We start from the raw sequence: 22,960 nt of genomic DNA, 5'->3' as shown, positions 1-22,960 counted from the left end.
TCCCAGTCGTATCTCATCACAGTGAGCTCTGTTTGTTAACTTGCTTGTCTCCCGTTAGGAAGCACTAGCCTCTGAGCTTGTTGAGGCCAAGAGTGGCTGGGCCAACATTGCAACCTGACACATAGCGAGAACTCGGTATATTAATTTAGAGGTTGGCAGTTCTTTGCTGTGAAGACCAGATAGTAAACATTTTTGGGTGTGTGGACCATACTGTATTTGTCACATTTACTCAATTCTGTCTCTGCAGAGTGAAAGCAGCCAGAGATAATAAGTAAACACATGAGCATGATTGTGTTGCAATAAGACTATTTTTTCTTTTTTTTTGCATGGGCTGGATGTGGACCATGGGCCATAGTTTGCTGACTCCCATGATAACTGATGAAGAAATGAACACATAAAAATGAATGAGTGGGATTACATTTAACCAGAGAGGAATTATTAGCTACCACAAGGAGCCCTGTATCAGAAAACTTAGACTCTATTTTCTTTCTGTTACTTGAAAGACTTGTATCCTCTGTGGCTTCCAAGGCCTTGTCTTAAAATGGCACCTGAAGATACCACCTCTCCTTTAAGATTTGAAACTATCAGGTCCTTAGGAGTAACCTATATTTTATTTGTCCTTACTCCCAGAGCCCAGAGTCTAGCAGAATTCCCACATGCCTAGAGTAAAATAGGTGACAAACACTAGCTGGGGCAAAGCAGATGATTGGTGAAGCAGATAGTTGGACTAGATAATAGTAAAAACTCCTAAAACTGGGAAAACTTTAGTCCTCCAGACAAATAACTGCTACGCAGAGGTCCTTCTAGGTTTAGACTTGGGGTCTTTTGGTTCCAAATGATGGAAGACTCAACACAAACTGGCTGAAGCCCAAAGGAAATTTACTGGCACATTGATGTGTTTTGTTTCAGAGGGTCAAACCATGTCAGAAACTCATTCTAGGGCTCCACTTGCCTTCTACTTGATTGGTTCTCTTATCAGACAGGCTTCATCCATTGGTGGCGTGATGACTAACATTGCCTTCATTCTCTTGTCCACACAGTTCAAAGCCAGGTGGAAAACAGGGAAGTCCCTGTTCTCAAAAGCTCCAGTAAACATGACAAGACTGTATCCTTGGCTTTGTTTGGGTTGCCGCTCCATCCTTGAGCCAATCACCACAAATGAAATCAATGCCAGCTGAACTTTGTTGATGGAGAGAGAGGGAGAACTTATGCTCCAGAGGCGAACTGCATGCACATGAAGTGCATACACTGCATACACAGAGAAGGTGGCAAACACATGAAGCATCTAGAACTGCACTCCTCCCCAAAATAGTATGCTTTCATAAGATGATACAAGTTGCTGCTGCTGCTAAGTCACTTCAGTCGTGTCTGACTCTGTGCGACCCCATAGACGGCAGCCCACCAGGGTCCCCCGTCCCTGGGATTCTCCAGGCAAGAACACTGGAGTGGGTTGCCATTTCCTTCTCCACTGCATGAAAGTGAAAAGTGAAAGTGAAGTCACTCAGTCGCATCCGACTCTTATGGACTCATGTACTGCAGCCCACCAGGCTCCTCCATCCATGGGATTTTCCAGGCAAGAGTACTGGAGTGGGGTACCATCGCCTTCTCCAATGATAGAAGTTAACCATCCAGAATTAGGATGTTTAAGAATTCCCTGAAGTCTATCCACTGAAGCTATCTTAGGAAGAGAAAACATTCAAGCTTATTCACATTTTCTAATGTGGGCACTTCTAAATACCTAATTACTATTAACATTTTCACTTGTAAAATAAAGGTACATGTACTTCTTTAAAAATAAACTTACTATATTTTAGAACAGCTTTAGAGTTATAGAAAAATTCTGAAGAGTGTAGAGGAAGTTCCCATATACCCAATATTGAGCTTCCTCTATTGTTAACATCTTCCGTAAGCGTGGTGTATTCATGAGTTACTGAGTGAACACTGATAATTATTATTACCCAAAGTCCAAAGATTTCCTTAGTTTTTTTGTAACGGCCTTTCTCTCTTCCAGGACTCTGTTCAGGATACCACATTACTTTCAATCGCCATGTCTCCAGTGGCTCCTCTTAGCTGTAAGTTTTTTTAGACTCTCCTTATTTTTGGTGACCTTGACAGTTTTCAGAAACACTTGTCAGATCCTTTGTAGAAAGTCCCTCAGTTTAATTGTGTCTGATGGTTTCCCTGTGTCTAGACTTAGCTTGTGAGTTCATGGGAGGAGATCACAGAGGTAAATTGTGTCCCATTTGCCTCGCATCTCTCAAACTGTCAACATAGTTTCTCTCTCTTGACATTTATCTTGACCTCCTGCCTCAGGCAGTGTTTGCCAGGTTTCTCCACTGGAAAGTTGGTCTTTTTTTCCCTCCCTCTCCATTCTGTATTTTTAGGGAAGAAAATCTCTATGTCCTGCCCACACTCGAGGAGGGGAGTTCTGCTTCACCTCCTTGAGGGGTGAGTATCTACATCAATTATTTGGAATTCTTCTGTGAAGATTTGTCTCTTCACCCCCACAAATGTATTGATTCATTTATTTAGTATATCAGTATGGACTCATAGGTTTTTTTTTATCATTTACTACTTTGGGTTATAACACAGTACTACTTTTGTTGTTCAGATTGTTCCAGCTCTGGTCACTGTGAGCTCTTTCAGTTGTCTCCTCTGTCCTTTTTTAATAAGCCAACTTTAAATTAATGGATTGTTTTTCTTGAGCATTCTCTACTTCCTAGCACTGCAAGAAGCTCCAAACTCATCTTAAATATTTCCTGCCTCACTCCCAGAATCAGCCATTTTCCCAAGATACTCTAGTTCCTTTTGTTGGAGAGCAATGTTGAAACCTAAGTTCTGGGTGCTAATTGTGCTCAATATGTACATTTAAGAAAATGTATTCTAAATACCATAGAGTATGCTAAATTATTTAGAAGAATCTAGATATTTTAAAAGACTTATTGCTAAAAATATAGTCAATTTCATAATTTCCTTTGCATAAAATTTTAACTTCTTGAGATCTTTCTTTTCTTCTTGAAATACTGTTTTTACATCTGTATTACTATTACTATGCTTACGCTGATATTGTTTGGTTAATTTGGACATTAACTATTGACCTCATATAAGGGCAAATAATGTTTGCCTCTCTTCCACCACCACCCTACTTTTTGTCTGCCCATCTTCCCATGATGCCATATGACAATTTTATGTCAAATCAGTAGCAAGATTTTCTGTTATTGTGACCATTATTTCCCCCTTTGACTTTTGAAAGCATTCCCGCATTATTTTCTAGATTATCTATTTAGACCAATGCCTTTCTGATACTAAACATTTGCAATACAATATGTATTCTTTGTTTTCACTCTGGAGCCTTTTAATATCTTCTCCTCATGTCTATATTCTCATATTTCATGATAACATACTATTTTGTGGGGCTCTTTTTTCATGAAATTTAAGATTTGGTTGGCCCCCGCAATGGAGACTCCTGTTTGTTAGTTACAAAAATTGAGAAAGCTATTTCTTTAACAATTTCCTCCTCTCTGTTTTCTGTTTTAATATTCTGAAACATCTCTAACCATTAGACTTTATAAATAAGTTATGTTTTCTAGAAGACTTAAGTTTGTTTTTCAAGCCTTCCACAAAATTTTGGTGTGAGTATAGTCTTTTTAGTTTCTAAGATATCTCTCTCTTCTCTGATGTTTTCCTTTTTATAGTTTCTCTGTCCTTCTCCTTTTTCCTTGAAAGATACTTGTGATTTTTTTTTGGTTTTCTTGCTTGTTTTCTTCTGCTCTCTTTGATGTCTGTGTACCCTTTTCATATGGAAGACTTTCCTGAAATGTCTGGAGAAGGCAATGGCACCCCACTCCAGTACTCTTGCCTGGAAAATCCCATGGACGAAGGAGCCTGGTAGGCTGTAGTCCGTGGGGTCGCTAAGAGTCGGACACGCTGAGCGACTTCACTTTCACTTTCCACTTTCATACACTGGAGAAGGAAATGGCAACCCACTCCAGTGTTCTTGCCTGGAGAATCCCAGGGATGGGGGAACCTGGTGGGCTGCCGTCTATGGGGTCGCACAGAGTCGGACACGACTGAAGTGACTTAGCAGCAGCAGCAGCAGCAGCTGGAGACCCTCAGTTGTCTATTCATACCTAAAAGTGACGGCCTAAACACTAATTAGGAGAGGTGCATACAGGACTTAAACTCATGCTCTGATGGATGGCTTTATTGAAGGGAGATTGGGTGATAATATTAGGACAATGAAAATCTCAGTATCTTTAAGTGTTTTATTTGGACCATTCAGTTTATTCAGATATTCTATCCCCCAGGTACCTGGGAATAAGGTGAGAAAGGATTCTACAGTTTAGTGAGCATTCTTCAGAAGACTTTCTCTGAATCCCTCTATGTTTTATCCCTTTCTCCCTGTTCTGCCTTCTCTGAGTCCAGGGCCTCACCCAACATTTGTATATTCACTAGTCCTTCAGTGTGAGAAATGTGAAGGTTTAAGGCTCATTTGGTTGGTTACAGTTAAATGAGATATTTTTTTAAAATTCCAGAACATTTGTGCATCCTTAAATTCCCTCTCTGAGGCTAGACAGGAGCTAGACACTGATAAGCTTGGTCTTATGGTGTATTGCCCTAAGGGTCACAGATCAAAGGAATGTGCAGTGATTAAGATCAGGGACTTTGGAGTCAGAAAGTCTTGGCTTGAGTTCTGTTTCTACTGTGTTTTTGCTATGAATGTCATTTCTTTAGCTCCCTTTAGCCTTAGTTTCCTCATCTGTTAAATAGGAAAAATAATATCTATTTCTCAGGGTTGTGAGGCTTAAATATAATACATCTACATTATTAGCATTAGCAGAGTGCCTATCATTTAATTAAGCATCCAATAACTAATGATGATGAAATAAATCTATTTTAGAAAACACATCTGATAGGTGAGCACTGATTTGATTCCTCCTCTAACTGATTCTGTGGTCCTGGGTATATTGCTGAATCCATAGAGTCCAGAAGCTCCATAAGTATCACGAGATTCAAGCCCTGAAATCTGGTTCATGAATTGTCTTGTGTGCTCTTCCCCATCAAGTGGTTTCACTACAAGTGGTGGAATTGGGCCCAGACGTGGACTTTTTTGCTACCTGAGCCTGTGTGGTGACTATCACCGTATGCTTCCTCTATTGACTCTCTTCTTTCCTTGCCCAATAAACTCTAATGGTGTTTTGGCTCATGTGATGGTTGATGGCAGCCCTGTTTTTATTTATTTTTTTAAATTTAATATTTTTTCTTTAAATTTTTTATTTTTGGCTGCCCTGGGTCTTCATTGCTGCACATGGGCTTTCTTTGGTTGAGGCGGGTAGGGGCTACTCTCTATTGTAGTGTGAAGGCGTCTCATTGTGGTGATTTCTTGCATTGCAGAGATCAGGCTCTAGGGTGAGTGGGCCTCAGTAGTTGTGGCACGAGGGCTTAGTTGCTCCGTGGCATTTGGAATCTTCCTGGACCAGGGATCAAACCTGTGTCCGTGGTACTACCAGGCAGAATCTCAACAACTGGGCCACTAGGGGAGTTCAACCCTGCTCTTACTTCTCCATTATTAGGGCAAGGGGGCTAAGGTTCTGGGAGAGGGAGAACTCAGAATGGCATCAGAGCCAAATTCCCAAGTTCCCACAGTGTATGAGTGTGCATGTACATAAGCATAGGTGCTCATGGACATGTAGGAAACCCCCTATATAACTGAACAACGGAGTACATGCATGTCCACACCACACACTCCATGTGTCTGCACACACACTAATGGCCAGGAGAAATGTACTCAGCACATTTCATCATACATCCCAGATCGAGAGAGGCCATTCAGGAGAAAGAAAGGGAAGATTATGAGGCAAAAAGAGAAATGAAACCTAAGAGGTCCCACCCTGTCAGCATTAACTGGACTATAAGAAATGGAATTCGGACAGACAGACAGACTCCTGACATCTGCAAACAGCCAAAATGTCCAAAGGGCCTCTGATTCTCTGGCTGATGATTGAACTTGGGCGGCTTTGTCTGAGTAAGTGTTCTCAGTCCTTCCATCCAAGAATCCCTGAGGACTTGGCACCCTGTGATGGATTCCCATGGCTGATCTATAAAACAGAAATCAATTGCTTTCCTGCATCCACTCAGCTTCTCTTTTTGGAAGGTCTCTCTCCCTATCTGTGACGCAGGGTTTATCTTGAGATCTTTGGATGTTTTAGGGTGGGGGTATTTATGTTAATACCAGAAATGGCAATTTTAGAAGAAATATAGATAAGGGATGGGATAACATGGGGAAAAGAAACGTCCTTTACAGGGGTTACTAGCACAGTAAACACCAGGGGAATTTGTTCTGCTAAGAGCTATTATTATAAATCTTATTTTATCTTTATTTTTAGGATTTTTTATTTGCTTCTTGGTTTATTTTATTTTGCGGGGGTTCAGGTGTCCAGATAAAATTTATATTTTCCACACATGGTCTCCAGGTTTTGGATGATGCAAATGTACACACTCAGTGTGGACTCATACAGACCCTCACATCCTGAGTTATAGGACGGGATGCTGTGGGCTGAGCTGAAGTCACATCTTGGTTATTATCCTTTGACACTGAAGACTATGGCCCTTTCATGTAAGAAAGGAGGGACCTGGATAATACCAGTTTTAACAATCTATGACTCTAGGACTAGACAACATCTAATGTCCCTTGCAGTTTAAACAATTCCTAGTTTCTGCACATGAAACTTTCAGATGTGCTTCATGAGAAAACACCTGTATTTCAAGAAAACAAACCTTTGTCCTACTATCTTTGCTTATTATTTTCCTCTATAACTCCATGCATTCTCAGGTCTCCAGCTAAATCAGGCTTTTTCTGACCACCGGTAGCCTCCAAACTGGTTTAAGTGAGTCTGCTATGAGTTCCTGTCCTCTCTGAAGTCTCCCCATTAGAGAGCTTATTACCCTGTAGTAGTTGTTCATTTAACCAACTCTCTCTCCAGATACCTTATGGGAGTTAATGGAATGAAAGCAGTTCCTGTCACTTTCTTTATCACTGTTTTTGCCTGGTCTTATCTTGTTCTGTGGACTGGCAGTGTGGAGGCTTTGGTGATGGTTGCTGGTCACCTTTCCAGCCACTGGCTGGACACTGAGTGAGTGAGCTTCTCCAACCCCACTTGAAGAAGACAGTGCCTGGTGGATGATCTCTTTTGTTTTTTAATTTGTGCCTTTTCTAAAATAACCCTTTAGAAGACACTACTTGGACTCATTAAGGATCAGCGCTGAATCACTCTTCAGAGATGCCAAATCAAACCCTTTACTCTGTCAATGATGCGATTGAGACCCAGATTGGGGAAACACCTTGGATAAGGTCACCAGCTAGAGAAGGAACCCGGCTGGTGCCAGAACCTAGGTTGTACCCACCATTCTGGGTAATTGCTGAAAAGAGAGATTGATTTAATTTCTTTGTTCCAGGATAATTTTGCAGCTGGAAAGAACAGTCTCTTTCCTATTTCTACATTCTGATATGCTTGGTGATTTGTCTTAATAGCTTGTTTCATGTGGCATTTAATGTTCCACCTCATGTGGACCTGAGGACTATTTCTGAGGCGAGCATGTTCTCTCCCCTTTGCCACATGAAGATAATGAGATCAGGATTATTGTGGCTTTCCTCCAGAGAACACAAAAGCAGTAACTGGCAGAATGAGGTTTTCATTGTAAGCATAATGGGTGTGTTTCTGCCACGCCTGCTTCCTTTTTTTAACATTAATTTTTAACAAATAAGTAGTACAGAAATACCCTTGGTGAAACAATTAAATTGTTATAAAGCTAATATCCCCTTTGACACTACTACCCTCAACCCCAGTCTCTGATCAAGGAGATGCTGACTCAGGGAGTTGGATGTGTGTCCCGTCAGCCACTTTTCTATACATTTACTTTCATATGTCTGTGCCTACAAATCCTGCAAACTGTCTTTTTAATGGTTTTGTATTTTAAATGTCATTTTGAAATTTCCACTTTTCATGCATTAATAAGCCTTGGAGTTTTCACACCATTAGTTATAAATCTGTCTCATTCTATTAATCTTGTATGTGTAGTTCAACGGAAGGACTGTGCCTTGGGTTAGCCACTACCCATATACACATGTTGATTCCATCCCACACATATGACCTGGCAGTAAACATTTTCAAATTGGCTTCCTTGTGCCTGTGTGCTTTTCTGCAGCAGAAAACACACCATGCAATGTTTCAGGCTTAGTTCCATTCTAGTGTTAACCAAAACTGCAAAATTACCCCAGTGTGGCTGTACCAATTCACATCCCATTTCACTCCAGGTTACTCCAGTCATTTGCTTGATCCCTGACCTGACAACACTTGTTATTATCAGTGTTCTAAATTTTTGCCAGTCTGATAAGGGAAATTTACTGGCCACTCATATTTCCTTATCTATCTATGAATTGCCCGTTTTGTCCTTTGCCAGTTTGTTTTGATCTGGAAGAGGCTTTCTTTAGTGAATATGCGGTGCCTCCTTCTGTACTGTGATAGTTGGGAAAATAAACTGTTGAATCTCCAGTGGAAATAATTCTGTCACTTATTTTTAAAATTAATGTACCAACTAGTTCTGAGAACAAGCTCATATTTTAGAAATTACTGGGTTTTGGTGCACATGTTCTGCACTGCTATGACAGTTGAGGATGATGACAGTTATTCCCCACCCCGCCCCCCACCCAGCCCACCCCCACTCCCCAGCTCCATGGGGTGGGGCAAAATGGGCTTCTATAGCATGTACAATGTGTGGACTATCTCCACTGCAGCAAGGAAAAGAGACGGCAGGTTAAGAGAAGGTCCCAGGCAAGTCTGAATTTACAGGGACCTTTCATCCTGAGAGCAAACTTTGGAAAACCCAGCGTGCACATCGTTTGGCTTGCTCCCTGGGCAGTTGTTAGGACTCATGCTCATCTTCTCTTAGATAAGGACAGCTGGGAGCTGCTGACTGCTGTGTCAGGGAGGAACACACTGCTGCTGGCCATGTCGTACACAATTTAGCTGCCGGGGTTAACAGAGGTAGTGAATGGAGAGTCTTATAGGAGGGCACCTTGAAGAAAACAGTGAACAGAGATCTAGGTACCCAAGAAGGAGTGGGATGTCGTCCTGACGATCTGGAGCTATGGCCTGCCTGGCTGTCCCTTCAATAGCTTGGTTTGATTGAGAACAATCACTGATGCTCAGTTAAACCAGAGGGCTTAATATTTGCAGCAGTGGAAAAGTTTCGTAGATTCTCAGAGATGGAAGTTATCTTAGAAAAGGCACAGAGCGAGTGTTCAGTGACCTTGGTTGTATACATTGCCATGGGCCTCAGTCTTGAGACTCTGACTCGGGGTTGGGCAAGATAACAGGTATTTTTAACAAGCTCCCCAGGTCATGCTGATGATCAGTTGAAGTTGGGAAACACAGATACTGCATTTTTAAAATGGTGATATATTCCACTGCATATAGCTAACATGATCAACCTAATCTTCCAGCATCTTTAAGTCACAGCTGCCATTCTAAAGAATTCCTATGATTCCTCTCCAGTTCTAACTTAGAAAAAAATCCACAAACTTCCACCTAATTTCATATTCTCTAACAACAAACAAATGGTCTAGAGCAATTAATTTCCAAGCAAATTCCAGGAGATAGTGAAGGACAGGGAAGCCTGGTGTGCTGCAGTCCATGGGGTCACAAAGAGTCGAACACAACTTAGTGACTGAACTAAGTACACTCTGCCATAGTACACTCTGGGGTAGAAGACAGAGGGAGACCCATTTGAGGCATTCATGTCAGTAGTACACAATCACTGCCTATTGACATACACTGGCTAGAGTGCTACTTACACTTGTTTATATGAGTTAGGGCAGTTAGATTAAAGGGTCAGAATTTTCCACTGGAGAATTTGTTTTATTGAATGGTACTCAAGATCAGCAGATCCACAAATTAGCAAATTAATCAGCAAATCTGCAGGAGAGATGGGTTCAGACTCGGGTAGTCAGCTGTTCCCACTTGAAGGATAGCAGAGTGTGAAGTTAGGAGTTTGGTGGCAGCAAAGGACAGGCCAGAATTTAGGCTAAAGAAACATATACAGTACAACCCTCTTCATTTTCCTGGAAGCATCTGCATGCATGATCCCTGTGGAGCATATTTGAGAGATTTCAATATCTCACAGCTTAATTTTCTCATCTTTCCTCACAGCTCCAGAGGCATCACAGACTGTCATCAGAGGATTTTTGGGTCAGTCAGTGACTCTGCCCTGTATATACTCATCCTGGTCTCCGAATGGTAATAGTATGTGTTGGGGCAAAGGCGAGTGTCCCAACTCCAAATGCAATGACGAGCTTCTCTACACCGATGGGACAAAGGTGGTCTCAAGAAAGTCGCCAAAATACCAACTTCAGGGGATTATCCAAAGAGGGGATGTCTCCTTGACCATCATCAACACCAGCGAAGGTGACAAGAGTGTGTACTGCTGCCGCATAGAGGTGCCTGGCTGGTTCAATGATGTGAAGATGAACATCCGCCTGGATCTGCGGAGAGGTGAGCACACGGGACTGTGTCTGTGGGTGGAGAAGTTCGTGTTCATGGGTCATGGAGTTAGAGGGTGGTGGCAGAGAGACTGAAGCTGCTTAAGCAATGAGTGGACAGATTAAACCTGAGACGTGTTTGTGATTAGAGGAGCCACAGTCTGGAGCAATTGCCTGTGGGAGCTGAGGAACCCACAGAAATGAATGAGAGGGTGGAGGGTGAGGAGTAGGGGGTAGGGAAAAGAACCAGTGAAATTCAAAGTCAATCTGAAGAGGGCAGCTGCTTCTTATCTAGGGAACTGAAGAAATTTGGGCCAAGGGCTTTCAGATCTGTCAGTTTTTATGTGAACTCTATTGATTTTTGCATGTTGGCAAAGATTACAAAATTTTTAAAAACACTAGGTAAACAAAATAAAATGTTTTGTTTATGCATTAGCTTCATCCATAAACCAATAGTGGGCTACTTCCAGTGAGGGAAAAGGGCAGGAGATTTGAAGACAATCATAAATAGCAGTTTTTAGGTGGTCTTTCCTTCTGCTACTATCAGCTGCTTTTGATAAAATTTGAAATATGGCAGAACTCCTAAAGATTTGAGCTGCATGCATGCATGCAGGGTCTATGGTTGAATTATGTAAACAATAATCACCATTCCTGCTAGTCTGGAAAGGAGCCTCTCAAAGTCAGCTCTGTGCTCAGCCTGCACCAAGGACCAAGGATTCTTGGGCTCTGTTCTTAATTGGACTGGCATCTCGGAAGGCAAGTTCTCACTAGCCATATGCATAAGAAGCTTCTCAGGTGACTCTCATGGGCTCTAAAATTTGAGAAGAACTGATATGGATGCTTCTATTTAGAGACTTTGATAAGCATTAGTGTATTTTTCTCCTAAAGCAACTTTGTGAGATAGAAGGTATTATTTGGATTTGTTGAAGATAAATGATGCCAATCCAAGTCTTTGCTTTCCAAACCTGATATAACCAGTTATTATTATTATTTTATAAAATACTAGTTGACCTCAATATTCTATGAAATCATTTCTCAGCTCACTTGAAACTAATGATGTCTTTCTGGTCCATTAGGGTTAATGGAAATTTGGCATATTTAAGAAAGGGTGGTATGTATAGAATATCTGTTGCTAATGAACCCAAATTCACATGTTTAAGGGGTGAGCAGTTTTGGCGTGAACCAGTCTTTACACTCTTTGAAATTATTTGTTTTAGATCTTGATTTTTTTTTATTGTGGAAAGAACACCTAGAATGAGATCTATTCCCTTCACACATTTTCAAGTGTACAATAAACAATTGTTAACTTGGGTACAATGTGTGCAGCAAATTTCTGGAGCTTTTCATCTTGCTTGACTTAAATGTTAGGCTTGGGTTTCCTTTTGATGCAATCACTCATGCCACATTTTTGCAACATCTACTAATTAGATCTACTGTAGATCTACTAGGAACATCTACAAATACCATGATAGGTAATAGATTTGTAGCAGAGAACAACATAAATTCCTGCTTTTCGCTTGTGGAGATTACAACGTACTAGGAGAAGCAGACATTATATAACAATCAACAAATAAATGTATCTTTAGGAAATGCTACAACATCTGTGGTCAAGTATGAGTGTGAAAAAAACATTGTTATTGTAGACTGTGGATGACCTCTTTGCAGAAGTGACCTTTTAGCTGAGACATGTGGTTTAAGGAGGAGTCAGTCTAAGGAAGAGAGGGGCTAGGAAACAGTTGGTACAAAGTTCCTCCAGAGGGAAGGTCAATAATATAGTTGAAGAACTGAAGAAAGGCCCATGGGCAAGGGAATGTGAGAAGAATAGAGTGGAGGCATGGGGTTGAAAAGAAAGATCCAGATCAAGTGGGGCCCTGTGGGTGGGGTTAGGGATTGGATCTTCACCAGAAGGGCAAGGAGAACTCAGTTAAAACAAAGTTTTAAGTTGGGGACTGACATATTTAGGTTTGTCATTGTCAAAGATTACTCTAGCCAGGGTGTGAAAAATAGGTTGGAAAGGCCAAGGTTTTGAGTTTAGAATCCCAGTTTTCCCAGGCATTTTGATGGCCCAGGCTCATGGACCAGGTGAGGCTGTAGAAGTATAGGCAAAGGGATGGATACCAGCAATATCTGTGGTGTTTCCCTCTTCCTCGGTCTCCTCTTGGTACCAGACATATCTTCTATTGGTTACAGCCCCCACAACCACCCGCTCAACAACCACCCGCCGCCCAACCACCACCACCTACACCACCACTGCCATGACAACAGTCACAGCTGTGCTGCCAACAACAGTCGTGACCACCTCTGAGCTCACATCCACTCCACCACTTCAGATGAGAACCACAGCTGTGCTCACAACCGCGGCCTCCGTGTGCCCTCTGACAACGCTGGGCTCCTTTCCCGAGGAAGACACGACACTGCTGACCCTGGAGCCTTCCACCGAGGGGCCCATCCTCACGGCAGGTAGCCGGCTCGCCTGGCCATCCTTTCCCTTCCGCTGCTCAGGTGTACCCTGGATCCCTTGGCAGAGGGCTCTCCTACTGAATGGGGCAGCTCGGCAACCCGTTCTAGAGTCTGTGCGTGTGCGTGTGTGAGTGTGTGTGTGTGTGTGTGAGTGTGTGTGTGTGTGTGTGAGTGTGTGTGTGTGTGTGTGTGTGTGTGTGTGTGTGTGTGTGAGTTTGTCAGGGTTGGGCACCACAGACTGGGCAGTTTAAACAACAAAAGTTTCCTTCTCACAATTCTGGAGGCAAGAAGTGTGAGACTGAGGGGTCAGCAGGGTCGGTCTCTTTCGAGGCCTTTCTCCTCGATGTCTGTCTTCTCGCTTTGTACTCACATCCTCTTTCTCCTTTGTGTATCTGTGTTCTGATCTCCTCTTTATGTGAGAACATCAGTCATATTTGAGTAAGGTCATCCATATGGTATCACTTTTACTTGTTTAAAGGCTCTATCTCCAAATACAGTCATGTTCTGAGTTACTGGAGATTAGGGCTTTAAATATAAATTTACAAGCAGAGGTGGGAGTGACGTGGAGGTGGGAATTCATCCCATAACTCTGTGTGTGCATGTGTGTGTGGGGGTGTGTGGTTTCACTAAATTGTTCCTTTTCATTGTCTTATGGTTTCCTTTTTTGTTCCTATTTTTTTCCCTTGTGTTTTTGAAAAATCAGCATTTTTAGTTCTCAACTTGACCTCCTAGGAGTCTTGCAGATACTCAGTAAAGAATCAGGAAATGTTACCCTGGGTCAGACACCAGTTCCATCCTGCCAGGGCTCAACTCTCTGAAAGACCTCCAGATGCCTTAAAATATCCCTTGATGGTGAACTTCCTTCCTTCCTTCCTTCCTTCCTTTCTCTCTTCTGTCCCCACCTCCCCTCTCTCTCCCTTTCTCTTCCTCCCTCCCACCCTCTCTCCTGAATCCTTCTTGATCCTACACCTTGGAACTCTCACTGAGTTACTGGCTCCATTAATTATGGGCCCTTGTCAAAGCTCTCACCACATTTCAAACTCTTAATTCTGAGGTAAAGATATTAGAAAACAATCATGAGACAGTTTGAAGGCTTAGGCATTTCAACTGCCTCAGTAAGGCCTGGATTAATTTAAACAACTTTACAGTAATGAATTGGCTAATTCCATTACACTGTGAATACTAACCTAAGGTCCATGAACCCTAAGCAAATTTGTATGTTTTATTCCTTCAGTCCTTAAAATAATCATCTTCAAATACAACATTTACAGTTCCTCTAGATTCTAAAAATTACTTACAATCCTTGAAAAAAAAAACCTTGAAATATATGTTAGTCGCTCCGTCATGTTTGACTCTTTGCAGCCCCACAGACTGTAGTCCACCCGGCTTCTCTGTCTATGGAGTTCTCCAGGCAAGAATACTGGAGTGGGTAGCCAATATGTCCCTTCTCTAGGGGATATTTCTAACCAGGTCTCCTGCATTGTAGGCAGATTCTTTGCATCTGAGCCAGCAGGAAAGCCTCAAAATATACATAGAGATTGGGGGCCATTTTTATAGTTGTCTTTGTACTTGCCTAAAATAAACATAGAAAACTACAAAAACAACTATAAAAATATCTTGGCACAAGCACCAACTTTTAGCTGCCTTTCATCAGACTTTTTTCTCTTCCAGAACCAGAGACTGTCCTGCTCCCCAGGACCTCTCAGAGAACCACTGAGGCGACTTCTCACCGCAGCACTGCCTTGCTCACATCCAAGGGTACGTGGGTGTGGCTCTCTCTTCTTCTTCCCTTGCCCCTTAGGTTGAGGGGAACTCTGAACATAGTGTCATGGAGTCTGATGACTGAAGACGACTTTTGGGTCCTGTGAGCCATGAAGCCCTCCTGGGACACACTGGTGTCAAGACTGTGTTTGTGGCTTGTTCCTTCCTATGGATTTTAGAGAGTGGGAGAGACCACTGACCGCACTTCATTTGTTCAGTTCTTCATGGTAGATCATCTCTAGAATACATGCCTGTCCACTCTAGGCTGGGTGGAGCTCTGCTATCTCATCCTATTTCCAAACACACTGATCTTCTTTCTTGAAGCCCCAGAGGGTGGACTCACTTGACCCCGTGGCTCTGTATAGTGGAAGGAGTGTTCTTTTGTTCATTTGTCCATTCTTCCTCCTGCCTGACTTCTTTAGGTATTTATTAATACCAGGGTCCAGGGGCAGAAAAAGGGCTCCTCAGGTCTCTCAGTGGTAAAGAATCCACCTGCCAAGCAGGACATGTGAGTCTGATTCCTGGGTCAAGAAGATTCCCCTGGAGAAGGAAATGGCAACCCACTTCAATATTCTTGTCTGGAAATCCCACAGACAGAGAAGCCTGGTGGGCTATGGTCCATGAGGTCGCGAAGAGTCAGACACAGTTTAGAGACTAATAGCCATAGCAACAGCAGCAAGGGCAGAGAATACCCTAAAATGAACCCACAGCCTTGGAGCTGCTAGAGGGGACGGCCTGGGCTTGATTATCAGCTGCTCTACTCTTCCCTGGGGGTCTCTGGCCTCTGCTGTGTAACCTCATGCATATAAAAATTTAGATGAGTGTCTGGCTAGCTAGTAAGCATGCAAAAGGTAACTGTTATCTTAGTAGGTAACAGGAGGATTCTTTACCGCCGATTCACTTTTTCTTAGCCCTAAGGTAAATCATTATGCTCATGAACAGCATGAAGTCTAAGCAGTAAAATCATTTCAAATTTCAACCACCCAAATATGTATGAGGGCTTCTCTGTGAACCCAGGAAAACTGGGGAAAAAAACAAACCCTCCTCTGGTAATCATCACATTTTCCTCTCTTTGAGATGTTTACAGTAGTTTTTTTGGTCCCAGGCTTGGATGGTGGGGTAGTGAGGATGGGGGACTTTTAGGATCATTTGTTCTCTTACTGTATCTCTCTGTTTAATAAACCAGCTCAAGCTTCACAGTCCAGAGCAAGCCTTTCCAGAAAATCAAAGGATTCTCAGAGGGAAAAATGGTTGGAGATGAGATTTTATATCTTTATCTTGGCACTGCATTTGGATACATAGAAATATGTAGCATGATACTTGGTAAAGAGCTTTCAAATCTGTCATTCATTAAACATGGCTTACCAGGATCAAAATGATGGAGTCTTGACCTCTGTCCTTAAAGGAGTGGGAGAGACAAGCTTATGTGGAGCGCCACCATCCAGTGGGCTTTGTTTGGGGGTAGAGTATGAAGAGGTGCCCTGGGGACCCAAAGAAGCGAGAGAAGCTAACTGGGGAAAGAGGGCCAGGATGATTTCTCTCAAAGATCCTTGAATTGGTTCTTCATGGATGAGAACATTTCATTGAGCAGAGTGAACAGGCAGGGAGAACAGCCTGAGCAGAGATAGGGGGACTTATAGGAGCATGGAATCTCTGATTATTTAAGAGTCTAGTTTAATCTAACAGAGATAGGAAGCTAGGAGTAGCCTAGATTCTTAAAGGACTGATTAATGGGCTGAAGAATTCTGACTTCATTCCAGGGTTCCAAGGAACCATTCATGTTGTTTGGAGTAGAGAATGCCATTTTCAGCTCTGTTTGGGGAAAACTTGCTCTGTAAAAAGTTTTAGATGTACAGGAGGGGAGTAAACCCAGAGGCAGAGAGGCTCTCCAGGAGGCTCCTGCTATAATTCGACGGGAAGGAGTGTCTCGACTAGAATGATCACAGCTGTAACAGTCAGAAGGGACAGTCAGAGCCGTTTAGGACTTGGAATTGAGGAGACTCAGTGGCTGAAGTAAGAGAGGATGACTGATGCTCTGTACTTGGGAGATTAGCTGATGTAATGTGTTAACCAGTGAAGGAAACCCAAGAGGAAGAGTGAAAATCATTTCGGTGGTCTTGAGTTTGAAGTGTCCCTGGGTGATGTCTAACAGGAAGTTGGAAATGTGGGGCTGGGCAACCTACAGATGCCTTGGTGGGGACTGGTGTCTGATGACTGGCACCTCCCTCTGGTCAAATATCATTACTGTGATGATAGCGTGTAAGTGCTGAATAGGGACTTGCCACTATACTGAAGCTTTCATACCTATCATCTCATAGGGGAGAGTTCAGGATTGTCGATATAATTTTGGAAGTCATTGATAACAAATGACAGTTGCTGAGTGCTTTTAGGAAAAGGCTGGGCTTGATGCCATCGGTACATTATCTCATAGTCAGGCATTGTCCAGGTGTGTGAGGAAGATTATACTGTTACATTCGGTATAAAGGAGAAGAAATTGAGGTGTGGAGAGGTTAAGACATTTGCCAGAGTTTGAACCCCAGGTCTCCTGGCTGTTGAAACTAAGCTCTTAAACCCTTCACTCTATTGTCTCCTTAGCAGAGGGGGTAACTGAAGATCCTTTGGCATTGTCTGAATGCCCTACAGGAATGGAAGGATGAAGGCAGACACCCCACCTCCTTACAGGAACGAATACCTTGAGAGAGGATGTAGTGAAGGCAGAAAAGCCAGCTGAGGATGCAGAGAGAGCCAGCAAAGGTAGAAAGGGCTCCAGGAGACAAAGGTTATGGAGTGTGTAGGTAAATGTGAGGAAATTCTAAATGCTGGTTAGTAGGATGAGGTGTTTAGACAGTGACCATGAACTATGGCCGGAAGACCATTAAGTAAACAGGGTAAGCTTGTGGGTGGACACCCTAAAGTCCAATGCTGAGCAATTGTCAGAGAAGAAATGTTAGGTGTTCTTTCAAGGAGTTGGAGGGTAAATATTTAGAGAGGAGGCAGGGCGAGGGAGAAGGCTTGTCCTGGTATAGGAGAAAGAGAAGCAAAAAAAATGGGAGAGGCAGGGTTTGCGTCTCGATGTGGAGATAGGAGACAAGGGAGCTAGGTTGGTATAAATGAAAGGGGAAGTACAATCAGATCTCACGTTGACCTCCCAGGGAGGTAGGAGAAGACTGGAGAATCAAGACCTTGAACTCTGGGATCATCTAGCCCATCTACACCAGGCCTGGCCATGGGCTGGAACCACAGGGAACTCATTCAAAACATAGATGGCCCTACTCTGCCCAAGACAGAGTAAAGTAAGTCAGGAAGAGAAAAACAAATATACCAACACATACATGTGGAATCTAGGAAAATAGTATTGATGAACCTATTTTCAGGGAAGGAATAGAGACACAGACATAGAGACACAGTGGGGGACTGAGAGGGTGGGATGAACTGAGAGAGTAGCATTGACATGTATATACCACCATGTGTAAAATATGTAACTAGTGGGAAGCTGCTATGTAACACAGGGAGCCAGCCTGGGACTCTGTGATGACTAGAGGGGTGAGATGGAAAGGGGCAGGGAGGCTCAGAAGGGAGGAGATGTATAAAATATACAATGTGACTGTTGTAAGGCAGAAGCCAAGACTGTAAGGCAATTATGCTTCAGTTACAGACAAAACAAGCCAGAACAACAAAAGATTTGCAGAATGAGGACCTCTAAGGGTCTGGGGGTAAGTCCAAGGACCTGAAGCCCAGCCCTGGCCCCAGAAGGCATACAGGAACTGCCAGTGTGGTAGACTCTCTTTATTCTGCATGGAAGGAAACAGGCACAGAGGCACACAAAAAAATCAAATAGGAGATGAAGTAGGTCAAACGTAGGACTCTCTTCTGGTTCCTGAATCAGAGCTGTCCCGCCTTCGCTGCACTATTTCCTTGAAGCCAAAATTGAGCCCCGTCAAAATTTGACACTATCTGGGCCCTCAGTTTATCAAGGGCATAAAGGACTTGTAGGAGGAATTGGCACCAAGATCTGCAGAAGGAGCAAATGAAGACAGGGGAAAGAAGCTAAGCTCATTTTCACTCACAAATGCCGGGGTTAGGAGGAAAGAAATTGGATGCAGCTGATTTCAAAGGCAACATCTTTCGCGAGGCATTAGCCATTTTGTTTTCTCTCAGGCCCTGTGCTCTTCCTGCACTAGAATCAGTCGGGAGGCCAGCAGTCTGGGGATAAAGGGAAAAGGACAAAAAGTGGATTCTCAGGATGCTTCTCTCAATAGTGTTACACTCTACCAACCGCACAAATGGTTTTTTCTTTCATTAATAATGTTGGAATTGAATCGTGTAATTCTAGCATGTTCACCTTCAGAAAGGTCAACCAAATAAGATGAAAGAAAGCTGCCAAGCATTAGGGGAGGCATGTCCATGGTAAGGCAGAGAGTGAAAATGAAATTACATACCCGCCACTGAAACTAGAACTTGAAGCTGGCTCTAAAAGGGTCCTCACCGATGGTTAGCCAGGTGAGCTGGGTGATCACTGCAGACCACACTGTCCCTCGGACACCAAGTCAGGCACTGGAGACATTCCTGGTTTCACAGGAGGGTGGGATCAGTGGATAAACCACAGCGAGCTCTGTGAAGAGGTGAGGAATCTGTTCTCCCACTGTGAACAAGTCAATGAACAAAGGTACCAATGCCCGTTGGCGAGAACCTCCCCACACTTGTGGAATCTTAACTCCTGTGATACCCAGACGCAGAAGAGGAGAATGGAAGTGGAATTTGTAATCAGACACCATTGTTCTACCTTTAGTAGCATTTGGCACTAGTTTTGCACCTTTGGGCAAAATACAAGACCTCTCTGGGCTTCAGTTTCCCTTTCTTTCAATAATTCTGCCCAAGTTTACTTGCCTCATAGATTCATTTTGAAGTCCAAATATGAAAATAAATGTGAAAGTGCTTTGTGCATTTTCAACTACTTCCCTTACTGTATCAGCGGCAGCAGCAATATCAATAAGAATAATTTTTAGAATCTCTTTCCAGAAACTGCACCCTTCTAGACAGCAGAGGACTAGGGTTCCCTTCCAACTGGGTCACTTCCCACTGTGCCATGAAATAGCGTGGTTAGTCACCCTCCAGCACTGATCTTTTCAGAGCAAGTGTGTGTGAGCTCTTGCTATATATTCCGAAGGCCACAGCACCCGGAGTGCAAGAGCTTGGGCTCTGCAGGTGGAAAATCCTGGCTCTGAAGTTTGCTTTCTGCCTTCCTAGCTCTGTCAGTTGAGCCAGTCGCCTGACTTCTCGAGGCCATAAGACTCCCGCTGTGAGATGAGGACAGCCATGGTGCCTTGCACAGAACACTCTGAGATCAAACGTGGAAAATGCCGGGCACCGTGCTGGGCATCAAGGAGGCACGTGGTACCTGGTATCCACTTATTACAGTTGTTGCTAATAATCCAGAGGGTTCTCTGTGAAATGTGCACCTTGCCCACTCCCACAGTGAAGATTTATTGATCAGCTGGTGGGGGCAGAGCAGGGATAGGTGTTGCCCTACAGAAAGGAGTCCAGGGGGAAGGAGTAGGGATGAAGTCTTGTCTGTGTTTCACCGAGACATGCAGATACCAGCACGTGAAAGCAGTAGCCTGAGGTGGTGACTCTGGGCTCTCACAAGGATGAGGACGCTTGTGTTGCTGGGGCATCCTTGGAGGCAGTGGAAGTTGGAGGCACAGTTTGAAACTGGGTGACTCTTAAATAATGATGTTCTAGAATCTCTGGTGTCCTTGTTACCTCACCTGTGTGAAATGCGAAGTCATCGTTTCTCCCCTTTATGAGCCACTTTGGGCACCGATATTTAATTTGCTCTCTGTTTCCTTTCAAAATTAAGTAGATCCTACCCAATTTTGCCCTTGGAGGTAAGGAATGCCAGATTCACGTAAGTGATGCTCTGTTGATTGATTGAAATTCACAGTACATTTATCAATCATTCAGAGTTCTCCAAAATTTAAAGAGAGCATGTGAATTCAGTAGATGACTCTTTCTATTTTCAAAACATGTTTTGAGATTCCAGATCTGTCTTGTGCTGCCAAGTGAGGTCAGAAAATATGGGTTCTGGTCACTCACTTTCATTGTTACTCATCACTGTGAAACCTTGAGTGAGTGACACTGTCTCTCTAGATTTAAATTTTTCTCGATTAAAACAAGGGAACCAGAGGAGATAACTTTGAATTTCTTTCAAATCTAAAATATTCAGACTTTGGGATCCTTTTGCTGTCCTTTGGATTTTTAAGGCCATACCACAACTAATCCATAAGGTGGCAGCATAAGCCAGCTGTTACCTATGAAAGGTAAGAAACTTCTCTGAAGTCTTGAAGTTGTCACTTGTAAAATTCTGCTGCTGCTGCTGCTGCTAAGTCACTTCAGTCGTGTCCGACTCTGTGCGACCCCATAGACGGCAGCCCACCAGGATCCCCTGTCCCTGGGATTCTCCAGGCAAGAACACTGAAGTGGGTTGCCATTTCCTTCTCCAATGCATGAAAGTGAAGTGAAAAAGTGAAGTGAAGTCGCTCAGTCGTGTCCGATGCAACCCCATGGGCTGTAGCCTACCAGGCTCCTCCGTCCACGGGATTTTCCAGGCAAGAGTACTGGAGTGGGCTGCCATTGCCTTCTCCTTTAAAATTCTAGGGGTGTGTTAAGATTGTATCATGGAACTGACTTATTTTAGAGTTAAATTTGTTTTAAAAGTAGAAACAGATGAGTCCCAGTGTCTATGAATTCAGTAATGAGTCAGCATACATAATATATGCACTGAGAAGATAGTGCCATGTACTTTCTGGTGTGAAATTCAATGGTTAGAGCGTTCATGTTTTCAAATACAATTTTAATATGCCCTTATTCTTTTCTATCAGAGTGGTTACCATCATGATTTTTTGAGTCATTCAGAGTTGGGTTCAAATTTCCTTTTATTGTCTGTGTTACCTCAGGTGGAGTGGTTTAAATGTTCGGCCTCAGTTTACACATCTGTGAAATGGGTTTTATAAGCACCAAAATGAAATTAGTTACATGAAGTGCTCATCCCTATGCTAGGCCTGCTTAGGTGCTCAGTAACTGATTCTGAGAGGAAGGTTCTAGGAATTTTGAAGCACATTTCTGCTAAAAGACTAGAAATAGGGGCAATTTTCAGAATGGATTCTTAAATTTTCTAGCCTAAAAATTCAATGCCATTCCAGAACTACACAAAGCACATGATTTTATTTGAGTAAGAGAGTGGGGTCTAGTCTACCCCCTCAGACATAAAACCACCTTCAAAGGAACTCTCTTATCATCTTAGGGTCTGAAGGCTTTCAAAATTGTGCTCAAAAACTCATGGCACTCCCTGCTTCCACAGAGCTTGTTTCTGCACTGGTAGATTCACTTACCAGTAGTCAACAAACTTTTCTGTGAATGGCCAGCTAGTACATCTTCGGGCCTTACAAGCCACCATGCTGTTCTCTGCCTCAGCTGCTTAACCCTGTCTTAGCACTGCAGGAGCAGTTGGAGACAACACATGTGCAAATGATGCCTCCAGCTTCCACAGCACTGTCTCAATGGACAGTGAAATATAAGTTGCCTGCAGTTTTCATGGCATTATGAGTTCTTCTTCTTTTGGTTTTCTTCCCCCAACCGTTAAAAAACATAAAAAGATTCTTGACTCTGGGGCTGTGCAAAAACAGGTGGCAGGGGAATCTGGCCCTTAGGCCATCCCTTGCAGGGCTCAATCCAGACTGTCCAGATAGTAGATCTGGACAGTTTATTAGAAAGGGCAGCTGTGAGTTTATTTCCATAGGTTCATTTTCCAGAGTGTGCACTAAACATCACCCCCATGGGAAGTCTTCTGAAGGGAAAGGATGTTTTCATGCCATACTGTTTAAGTTTAAACTTTATTTTTCATGTTACGAAATAAATATATGCTCTCGTAAAAGAAAAAGTTAAAACTATAAAATGGAAGTTTCTTGTTTTTCAAATATTTCCCCCGGTCCTTGCCGTGATGATTGAGATCAAGGGATAATTACTGTAACAGTTTGTGCTATGTCCTCTCAGATCATTTTTTTTTCCTTAACAATGTAGTATAGCACCAATTTTTAAAAAAAGTTTTTCAAATTGTTTTCATAGTCACTCTCTCTGTATTCTTTTAAATCGTGCTTTTAAGTTCACTCAACATTTTTTTTTTTTTTTACAATAAGTCTTTCT

At 42.9% G+C, this 22,960-nt stretch overlaps 1 protein-coding gene across 1 annotated transcript in view; it reads left to right on the top strand.

Moving 5' to 3' along the window:
* Positions 1 to 5,917: 5,917 nt before the first annotated feature.
* Positions 5,918 to 22,960, top strand: part of TIMD4 (T cell immunoglobulin and mucin domain containing 4) — a 27,381-nt gene continuing 10,338 nt past the window's right edge. Inside the window, exons 1-4 of the mRNA XM_065936219.1 lie at positions 5,918 to 6,025; positions 10,209 to 10,550; positions 12,728 to 12,997; positions 14,669 to 14,755. Of these exons, the coding sequence (XP_065792291.1) occupies positions 5,968 to 6,025; positions 10,209 to 10,550; positions 12,728 to 12,997; positions 14,669 to 14,755 (757 nt within the window). The 5' untranslated portion in view covers positions 5,918 to 5,967. The remainder of the gene's footprint in view (positions 6,026 to 10,208; positions 10,551 to 12,727; positions 12,998 to 14,668; positions 14,756 to 22,960) is intronic.

Source organism: Muntiacus reevesi, chromosome 1 (assembly GCF_963930625.1).
Source record: "Muntiacus reevesi chromosome 1, mMunRee1.1, whole genome shotgun sequence".
Taxonomy (NCBI): Eukaryota; Metazoa; Chordata; class Mammalia; order Artiodactyla; family Cervidae; genus Muntiacus; species Muntiacus reevesi.
Note: the sequence above shows the minus strand (reverse complement) of the source record. Positions and strands in the feature narration are given on the sequence as shown.